This window comes from Chelon labrosus (assembly GCF_963514085.1).
Source record: "Chelon labrosus genome assembly, chromosome: 3".
NCBI classification, from domain to species: Eukaryota; Metazoa; Chordata; class Actinopteri; order Mugiliformes; family Mugilidae; genus Chelon; species Chelon labrosus.
Window position 1 is genome coordinate 29127580 of NC_140339.1, and position 17515 is coordinate 29145094.

The 17515-nt window shown below is 41.4% G+C and overlaps 1 protein-coding gene across 1 annotated transcript in view; it reads left to right on the plus strand.

Annotated features, from left to right (window-relative positions):
• Positions 1–2619: 2619 nt before the first annotated feature.
• The window catches only part of LOC311486167 (mucin-5B-like), a 43741-nt gene continuing 28845 nt past the window's right edge, over positions 2620–17515 (plus strand). Inside the window, exons 1-23 of the mRNA XM_084541928.1 lie at positions 2620–2900; positions 3066–3191; positions 3284–3401; positions 3528–3666; positions 3988–4095; positions 4431–4500; positions 4948–5085; positions 5237–5401; positions 5483–5577; positions 5663–5789; positions 6156–6335; positions 7191–7300; positions 7391–7542; positions 7744–7882; positions 8820–8930; positions 9191–9367; positions 9990–10229; positions 10508–10664; positions 10812–10940; positions 11262–11409; positions 11971–12014; positions 12125–12379; positions 12603–12607. Of these exons, the coding sequence (XP_084398054.1) occupies positions 2663–2900; positions 3066–3191; positions 3284–3401; positions 3528–3666; positions 3988–4095; positions 4431–4500; positions 4948–5085; positions 5237–5401; positions 5483–5577; positions 5663–5789; positions 6156–6335; positions 7191–7300; positions 7391–7542; positions 7744–7882; positions 8820–8930; positions 9191–9367; positions 9990–10229; positions 10508–10664; positions 10812–10940; positions 11262–11409; positions 11971–12014; positions 12125–12379; positions 12603–12607 (3171 nt within the window). The 5' untranslated portion in view covers positions 2620–2662. The remainder of the gene's footprint in view (positions 2901–3065; positions 3192–3283; positions 3402–3527; positions 3667–3987; positions 4096–4430; positions 4501–4947; positions 5086–5236; positions 5402–5482; positions 5578–5662; positions 5790–6155; positions 6336–7190; positions 7301–7390; positions 7543–7743; positions 7883–8819; positions 8931–9190; positions 9368–9989; positions 10230–10507; positions 10665–10811; positions 10941–11261; positions 11410–11970; positions 12015–12124; positions 12380–12602; positions 12608–17515) is intronic.

Here is a 17515-nt window from a genome sequence, read left to right on the forward strand (position 1 = left end):
TCCTTTCTGATCATCCAACAAGTAAGCAGTCTTTGTTAGAAAACCAGCTGAACAAAAAAGACAGGCAATAAAATTAGGAATGAGCAGCAGTGCGCACCAAAAACACAAACATCAAATTATAGTTTTTACTTTTTACTCTGAGCAGTTAAACAATGCACTTTATTTCTGTAAATGAATTCATGCAATACATTTATATTTTGTCTCTGTGTATTATGACAGTTCAGGTAAAATAAGCCAGACTCCAAGGATCAAATAAATCTTTCTACAGCTGTCAGGTTTGGCTGAAAACATGAATCACTTCAAAAATGTCATTATCCACGCCAAATTGGTTCTTCCTTGGCTGATGGCCTACTTGTAAATACTGTTGGTTACTGGTGGTTTGCTAAAGCACACACCAAATGTATTTACCATGTTACGCCACAGGCCAGATTTTTCCTGGCCTCAGTCAAACGTAAAATTTGCTTTGGATGCTGTTCTGCACAAGCACCATGCCATTTTTAATTACACATAGGGTGTGGGTGTTGATCCCATTCTCTTTTTGTTAGCTATGTATTGTGACCTCAGATTCTATAAGTATATTCAAGATCAGCGAGAAGCTTGACAAACATTGATCAAAGCTCACTGCACGGTGGCCATGAGTCACGGGGTGAGTTTGTGGGATATGTCCTGGTCTGATGACCACATAATATGATTACGCCAAGCCTGAAAACCACAGTGAAATGTGGCTTCTTTGAGTAAACAAATGACTGAGTGCTTTACTTCATGAAGATGGATGGGTTTAAACTACTCCCTGATTAGATATTGTTTGAATTTCAATACCACAAAATATATAAACAGAATTATATTTGGGATCAGGGAATCATTTTAATACCTGTTGATATTACAGTAAGCTAGATGATATTATGATAAAAACAGCCGATACATGACGCTACAAATCTTTATCTTCAGACTAAATAGCAGGCCTGCAATAGCTGGAAAGTAAAAGCTAAACCTAACTAAGCTATTTCAGAAATCATACACAGGGCATTGCCCACTTAAGTACCCTCCATGATATAAAACAGCTTCCCAACCTCTTCTAGGTCATGAGCATTTATTTAGATCCTAAAATTCAGATCGCCCCAGAAGACTCCAGAGTGCAGACAAGGTCTAAATATACACAAACAGAAAGAATTACATATTCAAATCTATTAATGATAACGTTTTGTCTCATGATTACACAAATGACTGTAGTATGTTTGGGATTCACAGATTGAAATTGATGCCAAATATCAGAACCAGATATGTGGACTGTGTGGAAATTTTGACGGCGAATCCAATGATTTAATGGAAAACGGTAAGATACATTTCAGGATGACAAAGGGATACTGTACTCTAATGTAGACTGTGGTGATGTTTCCACTGAATGAAGAGCAGTAAGTACACAGCCAATAAGAACTAATTTCATCAATCACAGTGGTAAGTGGTGAACTGATTCTGTCCATAATTAATACCTGAATTAATACCTGAAAATGCTGTGATAATCACATACATATCACTTTAATGTCTTGATGACCAGCACTTTTATCCTTCCTATTCGGGCAGTTAATATCCATTTATGTTACAATTTAAATTTCATACACCCTATATTGCACCTTTTTTCTTCACCTCTTTTAAATTCAGCCCAATCATTGTTTACAACAGGGGTTCCCAAACTTTTCCATGCCAAGGTCCCCCAAACAGCATTAGCTTCTGGCCGGGGACCCCATTTGCAAACCTGCAGACAGTGCTATATAATGTATTTTCTTACTTTTATTCACAATTCAATAACTATTACATTTGGTTAGCATAAGTGCTGCCTCATATTTTCTGATTTAAGTTGGCCAGGAGTTCTTAGGTTTTTTTGCAGCAGTGTCCTCCATGACAGGGCTGTTGGTCTGTTCCTTTGGTCTCTTTCTTATCAAAAACCTGGCCATTTTGTGCTAGCTACATGCTAGCTTGAGGAGCAAAGCAGCTTGATAAATGGTGCAAACCGCCAGGTCTACACAGATTATGAGGTCATGAACAATGTTTTGACTGGCAGGGGATCAGAAAGATGAGATTCCTGCATTTTGTTGGAAACCAACCCAAACAACAAATTGCACAAAATACTGTCATACTACATGGTAAGTTTCCTTTTTTCCTAATTTACACCAATGCTTATTGTGTTGTTGTACTGCAGGATCTCCGATATCTGTGGCAGACTATGCTGAGAAATACAAGGTGAACGGGCCAACAGAGACTTGTGATGAGCCAATCTCTTACTCAGACGAGGGCTGTGGCGACAAGGTATCTCTTTGCTCTCCAAACACATTTAAAAATATCATGCAGTCACTGGTGTGAAGGATGAGATGTCCCATACTCCCTTGTTTTTGCCAAGGTTTAAAAGGGCCACCTTCACTTACATAAATATTCACACTAAATATTGTTATTTGTAATATTAAAGGCATGGAATCGTAGTGTTATAATGTATTTGGTACAAGATCAGTCATTACACCTTTCAGTTGTGGTCAATACAGCAAGATAAACAAGATGAGCTATATATCCAAATGAAATTTAAAAAAAATAAATAAAAATGCACCAAATATGTGCATTCAACCCCACCCTGTTGTGTACAGACTGGACTTTTACAGATGACTGACATTTGATGTTTGTGTTTTTGTTTGTTTTACAGGAATTCTGTAAAGAGGCATTTTTGAATGACGCATTCAGTAGTTGCCAGAACCTTCTTGATGTGGACTCCTTTACTAAAGCCTGTATGCAAGATATGTGTAACTCCGATGAAGACACTGACTTTGCCCTCTGCAAAACCCTCTCAGAATTTTCCAGACAGTGTGTTCATGCAGGTGGCACGCCCCAAACATGGAGGAATGAAACCTTTTGCTGTAAGGATGCTACGCCTCCTTAATTACACCTAAGGATGGCTGTTGTTATATGACGATAATTTGCCTGCTCTGACCAGAGTCATTTTCAGCGTTTTTTGCCGCATCTTTTGCAGAATTGTTTGACTGATCAGTGACATGGCAAAATCCAATTGTTTGTCTCCACAGACACAAAATGTCCATACAACATGGACTTCTTAGAGTGCAGCAGTTCATGTCCTGACAGCTGCTCCACCCCTCAGGCCAGCCAGACATGTGACAGCCACTGCCACGACGGATGCACCTGCCCTGCAGGTACCCACAAACATTTTGGTCTGCATGTGGAAGAGTCACAGTATCATCCATGTCTTAAGCACAAACATAAACATGATGTCACCTTTCCTCAGGAACGGTGCTTGATGACATTGGCAATACTGGTTGTGTTGAAGTCGCTCAGTGTCCGTGTCTGCATAACAACAACATTTATAAGACAGGAGAGTCCTATTCCTACAACTGCAGATCTTGGTGAGATTACAAGATTACAACATTTATGATTGTGGTGTCAAATAAAAATAAATACAAATACTGACATTTTGACAGAATCTTAACATATGTTTAACTGTGTGTGTGCACGTGTGTGTGTGCTGACAGTGTGTGTCAGGGTGGTCAGTGGAAATGTACAGAGGAGAACTGTCCAGGAACCTGCTCTGTGGAGGGAGGGGCTCACGTCAACACCTTTGATGGAAAAGTATACACGTTCCATGGGGATTGCTCCTACCTTCTGACTAAGGTAGGACGCAGACGCATGCCCTTTTATCCTTAAATGAGCTGCCCAGGGATGCAAAAAGAATTTCAGCACAAACTGACAAATAAAGTTGTATCGTATCGTATCGTATAATATCGTATTTTACCACATCAGTGGAATAGTTAAACTATATTATACCAGGAGTATGGATGGAGAAACCATCTGCACAGAGACTAAAAGGCATACTGTCTGATATGAGTGCATGACTGTGCTGTATGTCATGTCATATTCAGTCAACAGAGACCGAGTCAATTAGATCATTTTTTTCTGGTTAATGACATGTTTTCTCTCAATGTGTTGTAACAGAGTAATGATTCTTCATACACTGTGTTGGTGGACCTGGTGAAATGTGGTCTGACTGACACCAGGACTTGCCTCAGAGCTGTAACTGTGGCCTTAAATAGCAATTCTGTGGTAAGCTCTAGACACAGATACACACAGACATACAAGTCATGTTTTTAAAATTTCAGAAGAACTGACACTGACTTACATTCATTTACTACTGACTCACTCTAACCCTAACCTTACCCACTACTTGACCAACCTTTTGCCACACATACACATACACATCCGCACCCACGCACACACAACTAAATGCCAATCCTTGACCCTGACCTAACTAGGGTCAAACCAAAAACAAATCATTAAGAGTTAAGAGTACATACCATATTAAAACGGCAATGTTCTTTCCAACATGGACTAAAGTGACTCATGTTTGACATGATCTCAAATGTGTCTGTGTGTCTCAGGTTGTTAAGATTCAAGCATCCGGGCAGGTCTATGTGAACCAGATTCTTTCCCAGCTTCCACTCTTTACATGTGAGTTACTTCAAATATTATTGCCAGTATTACAGAACATACACCTATCAGGCATAACATTATGACCACCTTCCTAATACTGTGTAGGTCTCCCTTGTGCTTGCAAAACAGTTGTGCCTCATCAGAGAATGGACATGAGTCTTCAGATGGTGTCTTCTGGTGTCTGGCAACAAAATGTTGTCAGTGGGGGCCTTTGGGTCCTATGGGTTGAGGGGAGGGTCCTCTGTGGATCAGGCTTGTTCTAGCACATTCCACAGACAGTCTGTGTATTTACAAAAAGATCAGACGACGAATGTGAGACTGGATACAGTCTAACTTGCAGAGAAGGTTCAATCTCAATTCTTGTCACCCAAAGCAGCTCTAAAAAATGTATGTTTCACTGATCAGACAAATGACTGTAACACTCTGTTTCTCATTGTCTGTTTTAAAATGTTTTGACCTCTGCAGATGATCTGAGTGCCTTTAAGCCGTCTTCTTTCTACATCCTCATAAGCACAAAGGTGGGATTGCAAGTGATGGTCCAGCTTTCCCCTACAATGCAGGTGTTCATTACAGCTGATTCCTCACTCAAAGGATCCACCATTGGTATGCCTCTACAATACTGTTTCAGTGTCTGAAAAAGCGCTTCTATCACATTTTATGTGCAGATTACTCTTTTAAAAATTGCTCAGTCATGCTTGTAAAACTTTATGTCACTAAATGTGTTTGTGTACCTGTGTGTGACTTCATCCTATAGGTTTGTGTGGGAACTTCAACGACATGATTTCTGATGACTTCAAGGTCATTACTGGGCTGGTAGAGGGCACCGCTGCAGCATTTGCCAACACATGGAAAACTAGAACCAATTGCCCTGACATCACAACACAATTTGGACACCCCTGTAGCGATGGCATTAACAAGGGTACAGATAAACTCTCTCCTCCAATGTGTTGCCATATCATGTAATACACCTTCTTAATGTATCTATATTTCTTTGTCTTAGAGAGTTATGCTAAGTACTGGTGCTCCAGTATAGATGATCCCAACGGGGTGTTTGCTCCTTGCCACTCCGCCGTTAGCCCCAGCACGTACAGAGATGTAGGTCTGCACACACAAACCCTCACCGACAAATGAATTACAGAATTCTTGTTAATCTGTCCATGTCTACCATGTCTCCTTACAGAACTGCATGTATGACACCTGTAACTGTGAAAACAGTGAGGAATGCATGTGTGCTGCAGTCTCCTCATACGTCTATGCCTGCTCAGCGGCGGGAATCCACATCAGTGGCTGGAGGGATACCATATGTGGTGAGAAAACCCAAGGACCCTTTTGTTTTACTATTTTAATGGATGAGGGCTGGTCTTCGAACAGACGACTGAAACCTAGTTTCACCAAGAAACAAATGTAAAGAGATTTTATAAAATTGTTGATTGATTGCATCAGTAAACAAAAAAGAACAAAAAAAATATCCACAACACTTTAAAAATATTTTGTGCTATACTGAATCATATCTAACTTCAAACTGAATCAAATTACTGTGTTTAATTCAGACCTGCAGGTCCCCGTACACATACACATTGCACTCTTTGCAAACAATTTACTCTACTTTGATAAAACATCTGATTCTTCTGGATAATATACTCATGTGCGACCACTCATCTCTCTCCCAACAGAAACATTCAGCAAATCATGTCCGCTACAAACAACATATGGCTACAACATGACCAGCTGTGGTCGTACTTGCCGTTCTCTCAGCCAAGTTGACTACTCCTGCCAGATCAGCTTCACCTCTGTGGATGGCTGTGGCTGTGCTGAGGGAACCTACATGAATGAGGAGGGGAAGTGTGTGCAGAGTACAAGCTGCCCCTGCTATGATAAAGACAACATTATTCCTCCTGGACAGACTGTCACCAAAGATGGCACTACATGGTAAATACAGGGTGTAGACATGTTAAGAGTTGAACTTTTTTTGTTTCCATTTTTGGAAAGGTGCATAGATAAACTGGGGAGACAGTAAATACATTGTACAAGGTACATACTAGGGAGTTATTACATAAAGAGCTATTGTAATGAAAACAAGCATCTTCAGCTACAGCTAACAATGTCAAAATATTTTGAGGATCATACTGATGATTTGCTGAAAAATGTTTACCACCATTTATCACCATCCAAGGTTAAAATCTTGACATGCTAACATTCGTTGATTTGCAACAAATATAAAGTGAGGCTTAGCTAGGACATGAATAGTATTGCAAATATTTGGTCATGGACCAATGTATTGGTTAGTTACCTATATTTTTATGTTATCTGGCAACCTATTACTACAGTGGTTGGAATTCTATTGACAAAATATGTTTTTCAGAAAACTATCTGATGTTAACTCTGTTTCACACATGTATTATACCTGTTCTCACAGTGTTTGCAGACAAGGAGCTCTTAGCTGCGCAGGAGTAACCCAACTAGGTAGGTTTCCACAGTTCCACACAATTCAGTTTGTATTATGTTGCCATAATTGTTAACCCACATAAAATACACGTCCCATTGTCTGACAGAGAGACAGTCAGATATTGAGGAGGCCTGTTGAATAAACAATTTTCCTCCAGATAATGCTGTATTTAATTATTGAGAGTTATAAATTGTTCAAGCTAAGTTGCAGCCTTTATCATGCCGATAAAGCGTTCTGAATTTAATTATTATTTATTACTCAGCCATACCATCATGTGCTGCACCCATGGTGTACTTTGATTGCTCCACTTCTGAACCTGGGACCACTGGCATTGAGTGTCAGAAGAGCTGCAGCACTCTGGACATGGCTTGTGTAAGTTCTGTTGAGTAAGTCATACACTTTGGATGTGCATGGATAGACACTGCTTGCCTCACTCCCTCTTTTTGGCAATGTTAAATACAGATCAGCACAGACTGTACATCGGGCTGCATGTGTCCGGATGGCCTGTTGTCAAATGGAGCAGGAGGTTGTATCAATGAGACTAGCTGTCCATGTTTGCACAATGGAAAGGTCTACCAGCCTGGGGAGACACTGAAGGTGGACTGCAACACATGGTTTGTACAGCGCTTAACAAATACTGTGTGTGTGTGTGTGTGTGTGTGTATATATATATATATATATATATATATGTATGTATGTATGTGGGATATGTCTGAGAGATTACAAATGTGTGGTGCAGAGTTGTGCCAAAACGCAGTTTGCACAAATATTGCAGATAATTTAGTTTTTGTGTCCTGTGTGTGTGTGTGTCTCAGCTCTTGCAATGGAAAGAAGTTTACGTGTACCAACAATGTTTGCGATGCAGTTTGTGGAATCTATGGCGAAGGGCACTATGTCACATTTGATGACAAGAGGTTTGACTTCAATGGACAGTGCGAATACACACTTGTACAGGTAAAGTGGCAGACTCCAATATACATGACAACACAATTAAATAAGTTTTCCAAACATAAAGTTTTACATTGTCTTGACTTCTTGTGAGCTTTGTCTGTGCGGTCAGTGTTCATTTAACTTATGTCTTTAAATTTTTTGTTGAAAAAAGAGATGGAGCAGGAGGAGGGTGATATGATATGAATCCTGGGAAACATAGAGGCTGCTGCCATTTTCCCATTTTTTAATTAGAGAGAACTATTACTATAACATGGTGATACCTTTGAAACAAGGCTTTACAATGAGGATAAAACCATGGTATGACAATGTCAGCTAAAATATTGGCACCATAAGCATAATGCAGGGGTGGATTTTAGAAGTCGTTTCCCTACCAGGAATGAATACCAAAGAGGTTGTTTTCGGTGCATCAAATTTGAATGTACTTTTAATGTTGTGATCTGTCTGACCTGCCATTATTAGATAAGAAATCTTAGCAGAAAAAAAACATCAAACAGTTGTAAAATGGCAGTTGATAGGAATATAGTTAAATTGATCTTAACTGGGAAATGTGAATTGAAATAGAGAGGAATTCTGAGTTCATTTGACAAGATAAAATTAGTTTTCTGCAATGGATGATGTAACCTAATCAGTTGTTTTAAGGCGAATTGAAATTATAGTGTATGAACAATTCTGGTTTCATGCTACACACATACACATACATTAAGTACTTTAAGCAGCCCTTTGTCTGCAGCACAATTTCTAAAAGTTCCTTCTTTTTCATTACCCAGATCTGCCAAATACCAATAAAACTACTAGGAAGAAAGACATTTAAAAATTCATTTGAATAGCAGTAGTATTGCATACCAGTAACTGGATCAATAATGTGTAGTCATTTAATGTAATTGCTATTACAACAACAGTGGTATCCAGTAACTGCATTCAGTCTCTGTGCTCTTCTCAGGACCACTGTAGCATTGATCAGGACAATGGAACCTTCACAATCATCACTGAGAATGTTCCATGTGGAACCACAGGAACCACCTGCTCCAAGACCATCAAGATCTTCTTGGGGGTAAACGCAACACACTTACATTGTACACAAAGTCGGCCTCCAACACTAGATAGGACATTAAATTAATACTACAGTTGACAGAATGAGGTTGGGCTAGGATTATACAGTAGTTTAATTATTTTGAGTTACCAACTGATACACCTTGTAAAATTTATTAGGATACATTAGAATGGTTTATCTAGTAAGGGAATAAACATATTTTCCGGCTAGCTTAATTGATACAGTAATAAAATGCATGTTATTAATGTCAAATCCCACAGGATAATGAATTTCAACTTAAAGACGAGAACTTCCAGGTGGTAAAGGGCAACCTCCAGGTGCTCCCTGACCAGGTCCACACAATGGGTATTTACTTGGTGGTGACGATCAAGTCCGGACTTGTGCTCATGTGGGACAAGAAAACCAGTCTCTTCATTACACTCAGCAAGGAATTCCAGGTAAAAAGTCTACTCTGTATGTCTTCACTGAAAACTAGCTTTTGCACTTAGTTAAGTCAGTTCATTTAACATCAAAATGTTTGTTCCACAATAAGACCTGCATTTACATAGATAGACGTTGAAATTGCAATGAAATATCACCTGACTTTGCAAACTCAAATGAGCTTTTTGGTCTGCTTAGGGCTTTTCTCTACAGCCCACATATTTAGAGAAGGGTCCAGTGTCCACTGTGCTCAGTGATCTAAATATTTTCCTCAAGAGCTTGTGGAGACACAACTGCTAAAAGAATTAACACTGGACTTAAAACATCACAGCATTCTCCCAGCTGGCTGCTAACACACAAACATAACAATTTTTCACTTAGAAGTTTAGTTAATGCTAGAGTTGTTTTGATGATTTTACAAGCTATATGACAAGCTCTATGGCCTGTGACAGCTTAAATGTGTCTGGAAAATCTGGTTTAAAGTTGCATTATCATGAGTGTGGATTATTAACCACAACAATACACAATACAATGCTAATGGCAAAACTATATTTTAGGGGGAAATGACATTTGAGCAACAGAAGCTTTACTATGTATCAATCCTGCCAGGTAGCAATAAATTCTGTTCCTTCCTCTCAGGGTCAAGTCTGTGGTCTCTGTGGAACCTATGACGGCAACAGTAAGAATGACTTCACCACACGCTCCCAGGAGACAGTGGAAGACGTTCTACAGTTTGGTAACAGTTGGAGAATTTCATCCAGCTGCCCCAGTGCCGAACTAATCAGTGATCCCTGTGCCTCTAACCGCTATCGGGCAGCGTGGTCTCAGAAACAGTGTAGCGTCATCATCAGTACCACCTTCGGGAGCTGTCATTCTCAGGTATCCATTGTGATCGCTTATATGGATACACACACAAATGTATATACTGTACACAAGGTTTACCCCTTAAAAAGCTATGGTGCTCAACCGCCATAGAAACTAAATGCATTTTGTTCTTTTCCTCCATCTGAAGCACTAAACACTCATTGCCTGTTGTCTGACCATCCATCTACCATGTACCTGTCAATTCCTTCCTTCGTGATCTCTACTATTGTTACTACTGACAGAAGACAACATTTGTACCCCTCTGCTAAATTGAACATTATTTTGTTTCCAAGGTTGACCCTGGTCCATACTTTGATTCTTGCGTGAGAGACTCTTGTGCTTGTGACACTGGTGGGGACTGTGAGTGTTTCTGCACTGCTGTGGCTGCCTATGCCAAAGCTTGCAATGAAGCTGGGGTCTGTGTTAGATGGAGAACTCCAAAGTTGTGCCGTAAGTTTGGCCACCATCATACGAGGAAGATCTGAGCAACAAAACAAAGTCAAGAATGGCATCTTTAGCATGATATTTGTAATATTGAGAGTCACTCAATCACTTTTTTCAGTTCAAGCTAATAAGTGCTTATTTTGTCTCATGCAGCTATTTTCTGTGACTATTATAACTACCCTGGGGGCTGTGAGTGGCACTACAAGCCTTGTGGAGCTGATTGCATGAAGACATGCAGGAATCCATCAGGAAACTGCTCCGAGCTCATCACTAACCTTGAAGGTACATTAAACAAATTATTGCATGTCATCTGCTGTACTAGTGGAGATTGGGTAAAGTTGCCACTCAAGTCTATTGTCTGGCCTAGTCTGTGCTCAAAATAAAGACAAAATTTGATCTGTTGCAAGTTTGATCCAGTTCTTAGACATGCAGTACATGTGTTGGAGTTACCATACTTAGTACTGCTCAGTCCCCTGGGCACAGATCAAATAGCATTTTCTGTTGGCCCCTTATATTATCTATTGAAAAATTAACTAAATATTTGTATGCATTTTGCTTTGTACTTTCACTGCTGTTAATCATTATGTTACAATGATATTGCAGGCTGCTATCCACAGTGTCCACCAACCCAGCCCTACTTTGATGAAGACTCAATGAAGTGTGTCACCTGGGAACAATGTGGATGCTATGATGATCAGGGCATCCATTACAACATAGGCGATATGCTTCCATCGAGCAACTGTTACACTTGGTAGGACTTCCAAAATGATATCCATGATATCCTGTCAGCACATATACATATTAGCATTTGGGATAGAGGATGACACACACACAGAAACACACACACATATAATTTGCAAAGCACAGCTATTTTCCTAACTGTGTATGTGTTATGTGGGAATACTGGCTGAAATGATCGCTTGTGATGGAAAAATTAATGTTTTTTGAGACACAGATTGTTTGATGTTGGCCTCCAAATTATTGGCTTCAGTTCCTGCCAATTACAGAATTGAACTGTCAAGTCTGAGCTATCCACAACGTTTTAAGTTTTAAAGGACTATACTAACATTACATGTTCATTGCCAATAATAATTTTATTAAAATGTGTCACCTTTGATCATGTTAAAACTAATTTTTGGGAAAAGCTGTAGGTAACTTCTAACTGTGATAGAGGATGCTGTTTATTTCCTCATGGCAAGTAACTGGCTGCTCTCTTTGGTACTGTTTATGACTAGCATTCAATGTTGTTTGTGTCACAACAAATACAGTCACGAATGGTGATGAACTAACCAAAACTTATTTTATTTTAAAGTTCCTGTACAGTCTCTGGGATAAGATGCAGCTACAATGTGGAAAGTAAGTAAACAAAGGTTGTGGTTCAGTACACTAAATATTATAAATATAGAAATATATAATATGTGTGACTATTTTTATTAAACTAAAGACATGGTACTCCCTGTCTGCAGATTGTACATGCATTGTAAATGGAAAGATTTACAAGTATGGGGAAACCATCTACAACACAACGGATGGACTAGGAAACTGTATCACAGCTGAATGTGGAGCAGATGGAACAGTAACAAGACACATGTATCCTTGCGAAACTACTACTAAGCCTGGCCCTACAACCACTCCTTTCACATTTACGACTCCAGGTATCGATACTTGCAATGTTTCAATACACCAAATTCTAGACATGAATAAATATATCATGTTAACATGTTGAAAAAGGCTCAAATGTTATCCACATACTTATGCTAAAAAAATATATATATATTACAGTTCTAACTACATCATTAAGAACAACAACGACCACTGGCGAAGTAACAACCTCAACAAAAGGTGTACTCGAAACCACAACCACAGTGGCAGGAGAGACAACAACCAGTCAAGAGACCACAGTTGTTACATCAAAACCCTCTGTTGCTACCGCAACTACTCAAGCACCAGTAGTTACTACAAAGGGAACTACATCCAAACCTGGAGAAACAACCACATCAGAAGCAACAACTGTTAAAGTCGAAACAACGAACCCTCCAAAGGAAGTTACCAGTGGTCCAATAACTACCTCAACCACAGCGGTTGTTGAAACCACAACCTCAGTGGCTGGAGAGACAACAACCAGTCAAGAGACCACAGTTGTTACATCAAAACCATCTGTTACTACCACAACTACTCAAGCACCAGTAGTGACTACAAAGGGAACAACAACAAAAGCTGCAGAAACAACCACATCAGAAGCAACAACTGCTCAGGTTGGAACAACAAAGCTTCCAAAGGAAGTTACCACTGGCCCAGTAACTACCTCAACCACAGCGGTTGCGGTTGTTGAAACCACAACCTCACTGGCAGAAGAGACATCAACCAGTCAAAAGACCACAGTTGTTATAGAAAGACCCTCCGTCGGTACTACTTATACTCAAGCACCAGCAGTTACTACAAGGGGAACAACAACTAAACCTGGAGAAATGACCACATCAGAAACAACTATTAAGGCTGGAACAACAAAGCCTCCAAAAGAAGTGACCACTGGCCCAGGAACAACCGTGATTACAACCCCAACTGTTTTGAATACTACAGGTATTTTGACAACAACTGCAGCTACAACTTCTATTGGCCCCATAACACAGACTCTTCCAGGCAGCACAACTATATACACAACTCGAGCAACTGTCAAACCTACCACAACGACAGTTTTTCCCACTTCTGAAGTTACCTCAACCACAGTGGCAGGAGAGACAACAACCAGTCAAGAGACCACAGTTGTTACATCAAAACCCTCTGTTGCTACCACAACTACCCAAGCACCAATAGTTACTACAAAGGGAACTACATCCAAACCTGGAGAAACAACCACATCAGAAGCAACAACTGTTCAGGTTGGAACAACAAAGCCTCCAAAGGAAGTTACCACTGGCCCAGTAACGACCTCAACCACAGCGGTTGTTGAAACCACAACCACAGTGGCAGGAGAGACAACAACCAGTCAAGAGACCACAGTTGTTACATCAAAACCCTCTGTTGCTACCACAACCACCCAAGCACCAATAGTTAGTACAAAGGGAACTACATCCAAACCTGGAGAAACAACCACATCAGAAGCAACAACTGTTCAGGTTGGAACAACAAAGCCTCCAAAGGAAGTTACCACTGGCCCAGTAACGACCTCAACCACAGCAGTTGTTAAAACCACAACCACAGTGGCAGGAGAGACAACAACCAGTCAAGAGACCACAGTTGTTACATCAAAACCCTCTGTTGCTACCACAACTACACAAGCACCAATAGTTACTACAAAGGGAACTACATCCAAACCTGGAGAAACAACCACATCAGAAGCAACAACTGTTCAGGTTGGAACAACAAAGCCTCCAAAGGAAGTTACCACTGGCCCAGTAACGACCTCAACCACAGCGGTTGTTGAAACCACAACCACAGTGGCAGGAGAGACAACAACCAGTCAAGAGACCACAGTTGTTACATCAAAACCCTCTGTTGCTACTACGACCACTCAAGCACCAATAGTTACTACAAAGGGAACTACATCCAAACCTGGAGAAACAACCACATCAGAAGCAACAACTGTTCAGGTTGGAACAACAAAGCCTCCAAAGGAAGTTACCACTGGCCCAGTCACTACCTCGGTCACAGCGGTTGTTGAAACCACAACCACAGTGGCAGGAGAGACAACAACCAGTCAAGAGACCACAGTTGTTACATCAAAACCCTCTATTGCTACTACGACCACTCAAGCACCAATAGTTACTACAAAGGGAACTACATCCAAACCTGGAGAAACAACCACATCAGAAGCAACAACTGTTCAGGTTGGAACAACAAAGCCTCCAAAGGAAGTTACCACTGGCCCAGCAACGACCTCAACCACAGCGGTTGTTGAAACCACAACCACAGTGGCAGGAGAGACAACAACCAGTCAAGAGACCACAGTTGTTACATCAAAACCCTCTGTTGCGACCACAACCACCCAAGCACCAATAGTTAGTACAAAGGGAACTACATCCAAACCTGGAGAAACAACCACATCAGAAGCAACAACTGTTCAGGTTGGAACAACAAAGCCTCCAAAGGAAGTTACCACTGGCCCAGTAACGACCTCAACCACAGCGGTTGTTGAAACCACAACCACAGTGGCAGGAGAGACAACAACCAGTCAAGAGACCACAGTTGTTACATCAAAACCCTCTGTTGCTACCACAACTACCCAAGCACCAATAGTTACTACAAAGGGAACTACATCCAAACCTGGAGAAACAACCACATCAGAAGCAACAACTGTTCAGGTTGGAACAACAAAGCCTCCAAAGGAAGTTACCACTGGCCCAGTAACGACCTCAACCACAGCGGTTGTTGAAACCACAACCACAGTGGCAGGAGAGACAACAACCAGTCAAGAGACCACAGTTGTTACATCAAAACCCTCTATTGCTACTACGACCACTCAAGCACCAATAGTGAGTACAAAGGGAACTACATCCAAACCTGGAGAAACAACCACATCAGAAGCAACAACTGTTCAGGTTGGAACAACAAAGCCTCCAAAGGAAGTTACCACTGGCCCAGTCACTACCTCGGTCACAGCGGTTGTTGAAACCACAACCACAGTGGCAGGAGAGACAACAACCAGTCAAGAGACCACAGTTGTTACATCAAAACCCTCTATTGCTACTACGACCACTCAAGCACCAATAGTTACTACAAAGGGAACTACATCCAAACCTGGAGAAACAACCACATCAGAAGCAACAACTGTTCAGGTTGGAACAACAAAGCCTCCAAAGGAAGTTACCACTGGCCCAGTAACGACCTCAACCACAGCGGTTGTTGAAACCACAACCACAGTGGCAGGAGAGACAACAACCAGTCAAGAGACCACAGTTGTTACATCAAAACCCTCTGTTGCGACCACAACCACCCAAGCACCAATAGTTAGTACAAAGGGAACTACATCCAAACCTGGAGAAACAACCACATCAGAAGCAACAACTGTTCAGGTTGGAACAACAAAGCCTCCAAAGGAAGTTACCACTGGCCCAGTAACGACCTCAACCACAGCGGTTGTTGAAACCACAACCACAGTGGCAGGAGAGACAACAACCAGTCAAGAGACCACAGTTGTTACATCAAAACCCTCTGTTGCTACCACAACTACACAAGCACCAATAGTTACTACAAAGGGAACTACATCCAAACCTGGAGAAACAACCACATCAGAAGCAACAACTGTTCAGGTTGGAACAACAAAGCCTCCAAAGGAAGTTACCACTGGCCCAGTAACGACCTCAACCACAGCGGTTGTTGAAACCACAACCACAGTGGCAGGAGAGACAACAACCAGTCAAGAGACCACAGTTGTTACATCAAAACCCTCTGTTGCTACCACAACCACCCAAGCACCAATAGTTAGTACAAAGGGAACTACATCCAAACCTGGAGAAACAACCACATCAGAAGCAACAACTGTTCAGGTTGGAACAACAAAGCCTCCAAAGGAAGTTACCACTGGCCCAGTAACGACCTCAACCACAGCGGTTGTTGAAACCACAACCACAGTGGCAGGAGAGACAACAACCAGTCAAGAGACCACAGTTGTTACATCAAAACCCTCTGTTGCGACCACAACCACCCAAGCACCAATAGTTAGTACAAAGGGAACTACATCCAAACCTGGAGAAACAACCACATCAGAAGCAACAACTGTTCAGGTTGGAACAACAAAGCCTCCAAAGGAAGTTACCACTGGCCCAGTAACGACCTCAACCACAGCGGTTGTTGAAACCACAACCACAGTGGCAGGAGAGACAACAACCAGTCAAGAGACCACAGTTGTTACATCAAAACCCTCTGTTGCTACCACAACTACACAAGCACCAATAGTTACTACAAAGGGAACTACATCCAAACCTGGAGAAACAACCACATCAGAAGCAACAACTGTTCAGGTTGGAACAACAAAGCCTCCAAAGGAAGTTACCACTGGCCCAGTAACGACCTCAACCACAGCGGTTGTTGAAACCACAACCACAGTGGCAGGAGAGACAACAACCAGTCAAGAGACCACAGTTGTTACATCAAAACCCTCTATTGATACTACGACCACTCAAGCACCAATAGTTACTACAAAGGGAACTACATCCAAACCTGGAGAAACAACCACATCAGAAGCAACAACTGTTCAGGTTGGAACAACAAAGCCTCCAAAGGAAGTTACCACTGGCCCAGTAACGACCTCAACCACAGCAGTTGTTAAAACCACAACCACAGTGGCAGGAGAGACAACAACCAGTCAAGAGACCACAGTTGTTACATCAAAACCCTCTGTTGCTACCACAACTACACAAGCACCAATAGTTACTACAAAGGGAACTACATCCAAACCTGGAGAAACAACCACATCAGAAGCAACAACTGTTCAGGTTGGAACAACAAAGCCTCCAAAGGAAGTTACAACTGGCCCAGTAACGACCTCAACCACAGTGGTTGTTGAAACCACAACCACAATGGCAGGAGAGACAACAACCAGTCAAGAGACCACAGTTGTTACATCAAAACCCTCTGTTGCTACTACGACCACTCAAGCACCAATCGTTACTACAAAGGGAACTACATCCAAACCTGGAGAAACAACCACATCAGAAGCAACAACTGTTCAGGTTGGAACAACAAAGCCTCCAAAGGAAGTTACCACTGGCCCAGTAACTACCTCTACCACAGCGGTTGTTGAAACCACAACCACAGTGGCAGGAGAGACAACAACCAGTCAAGAGACCACAGTTGTTACATCAAAACCCTCTGTTGCAACCACGACCACCCAAGCACCAATAGTTACTACAAAGGGA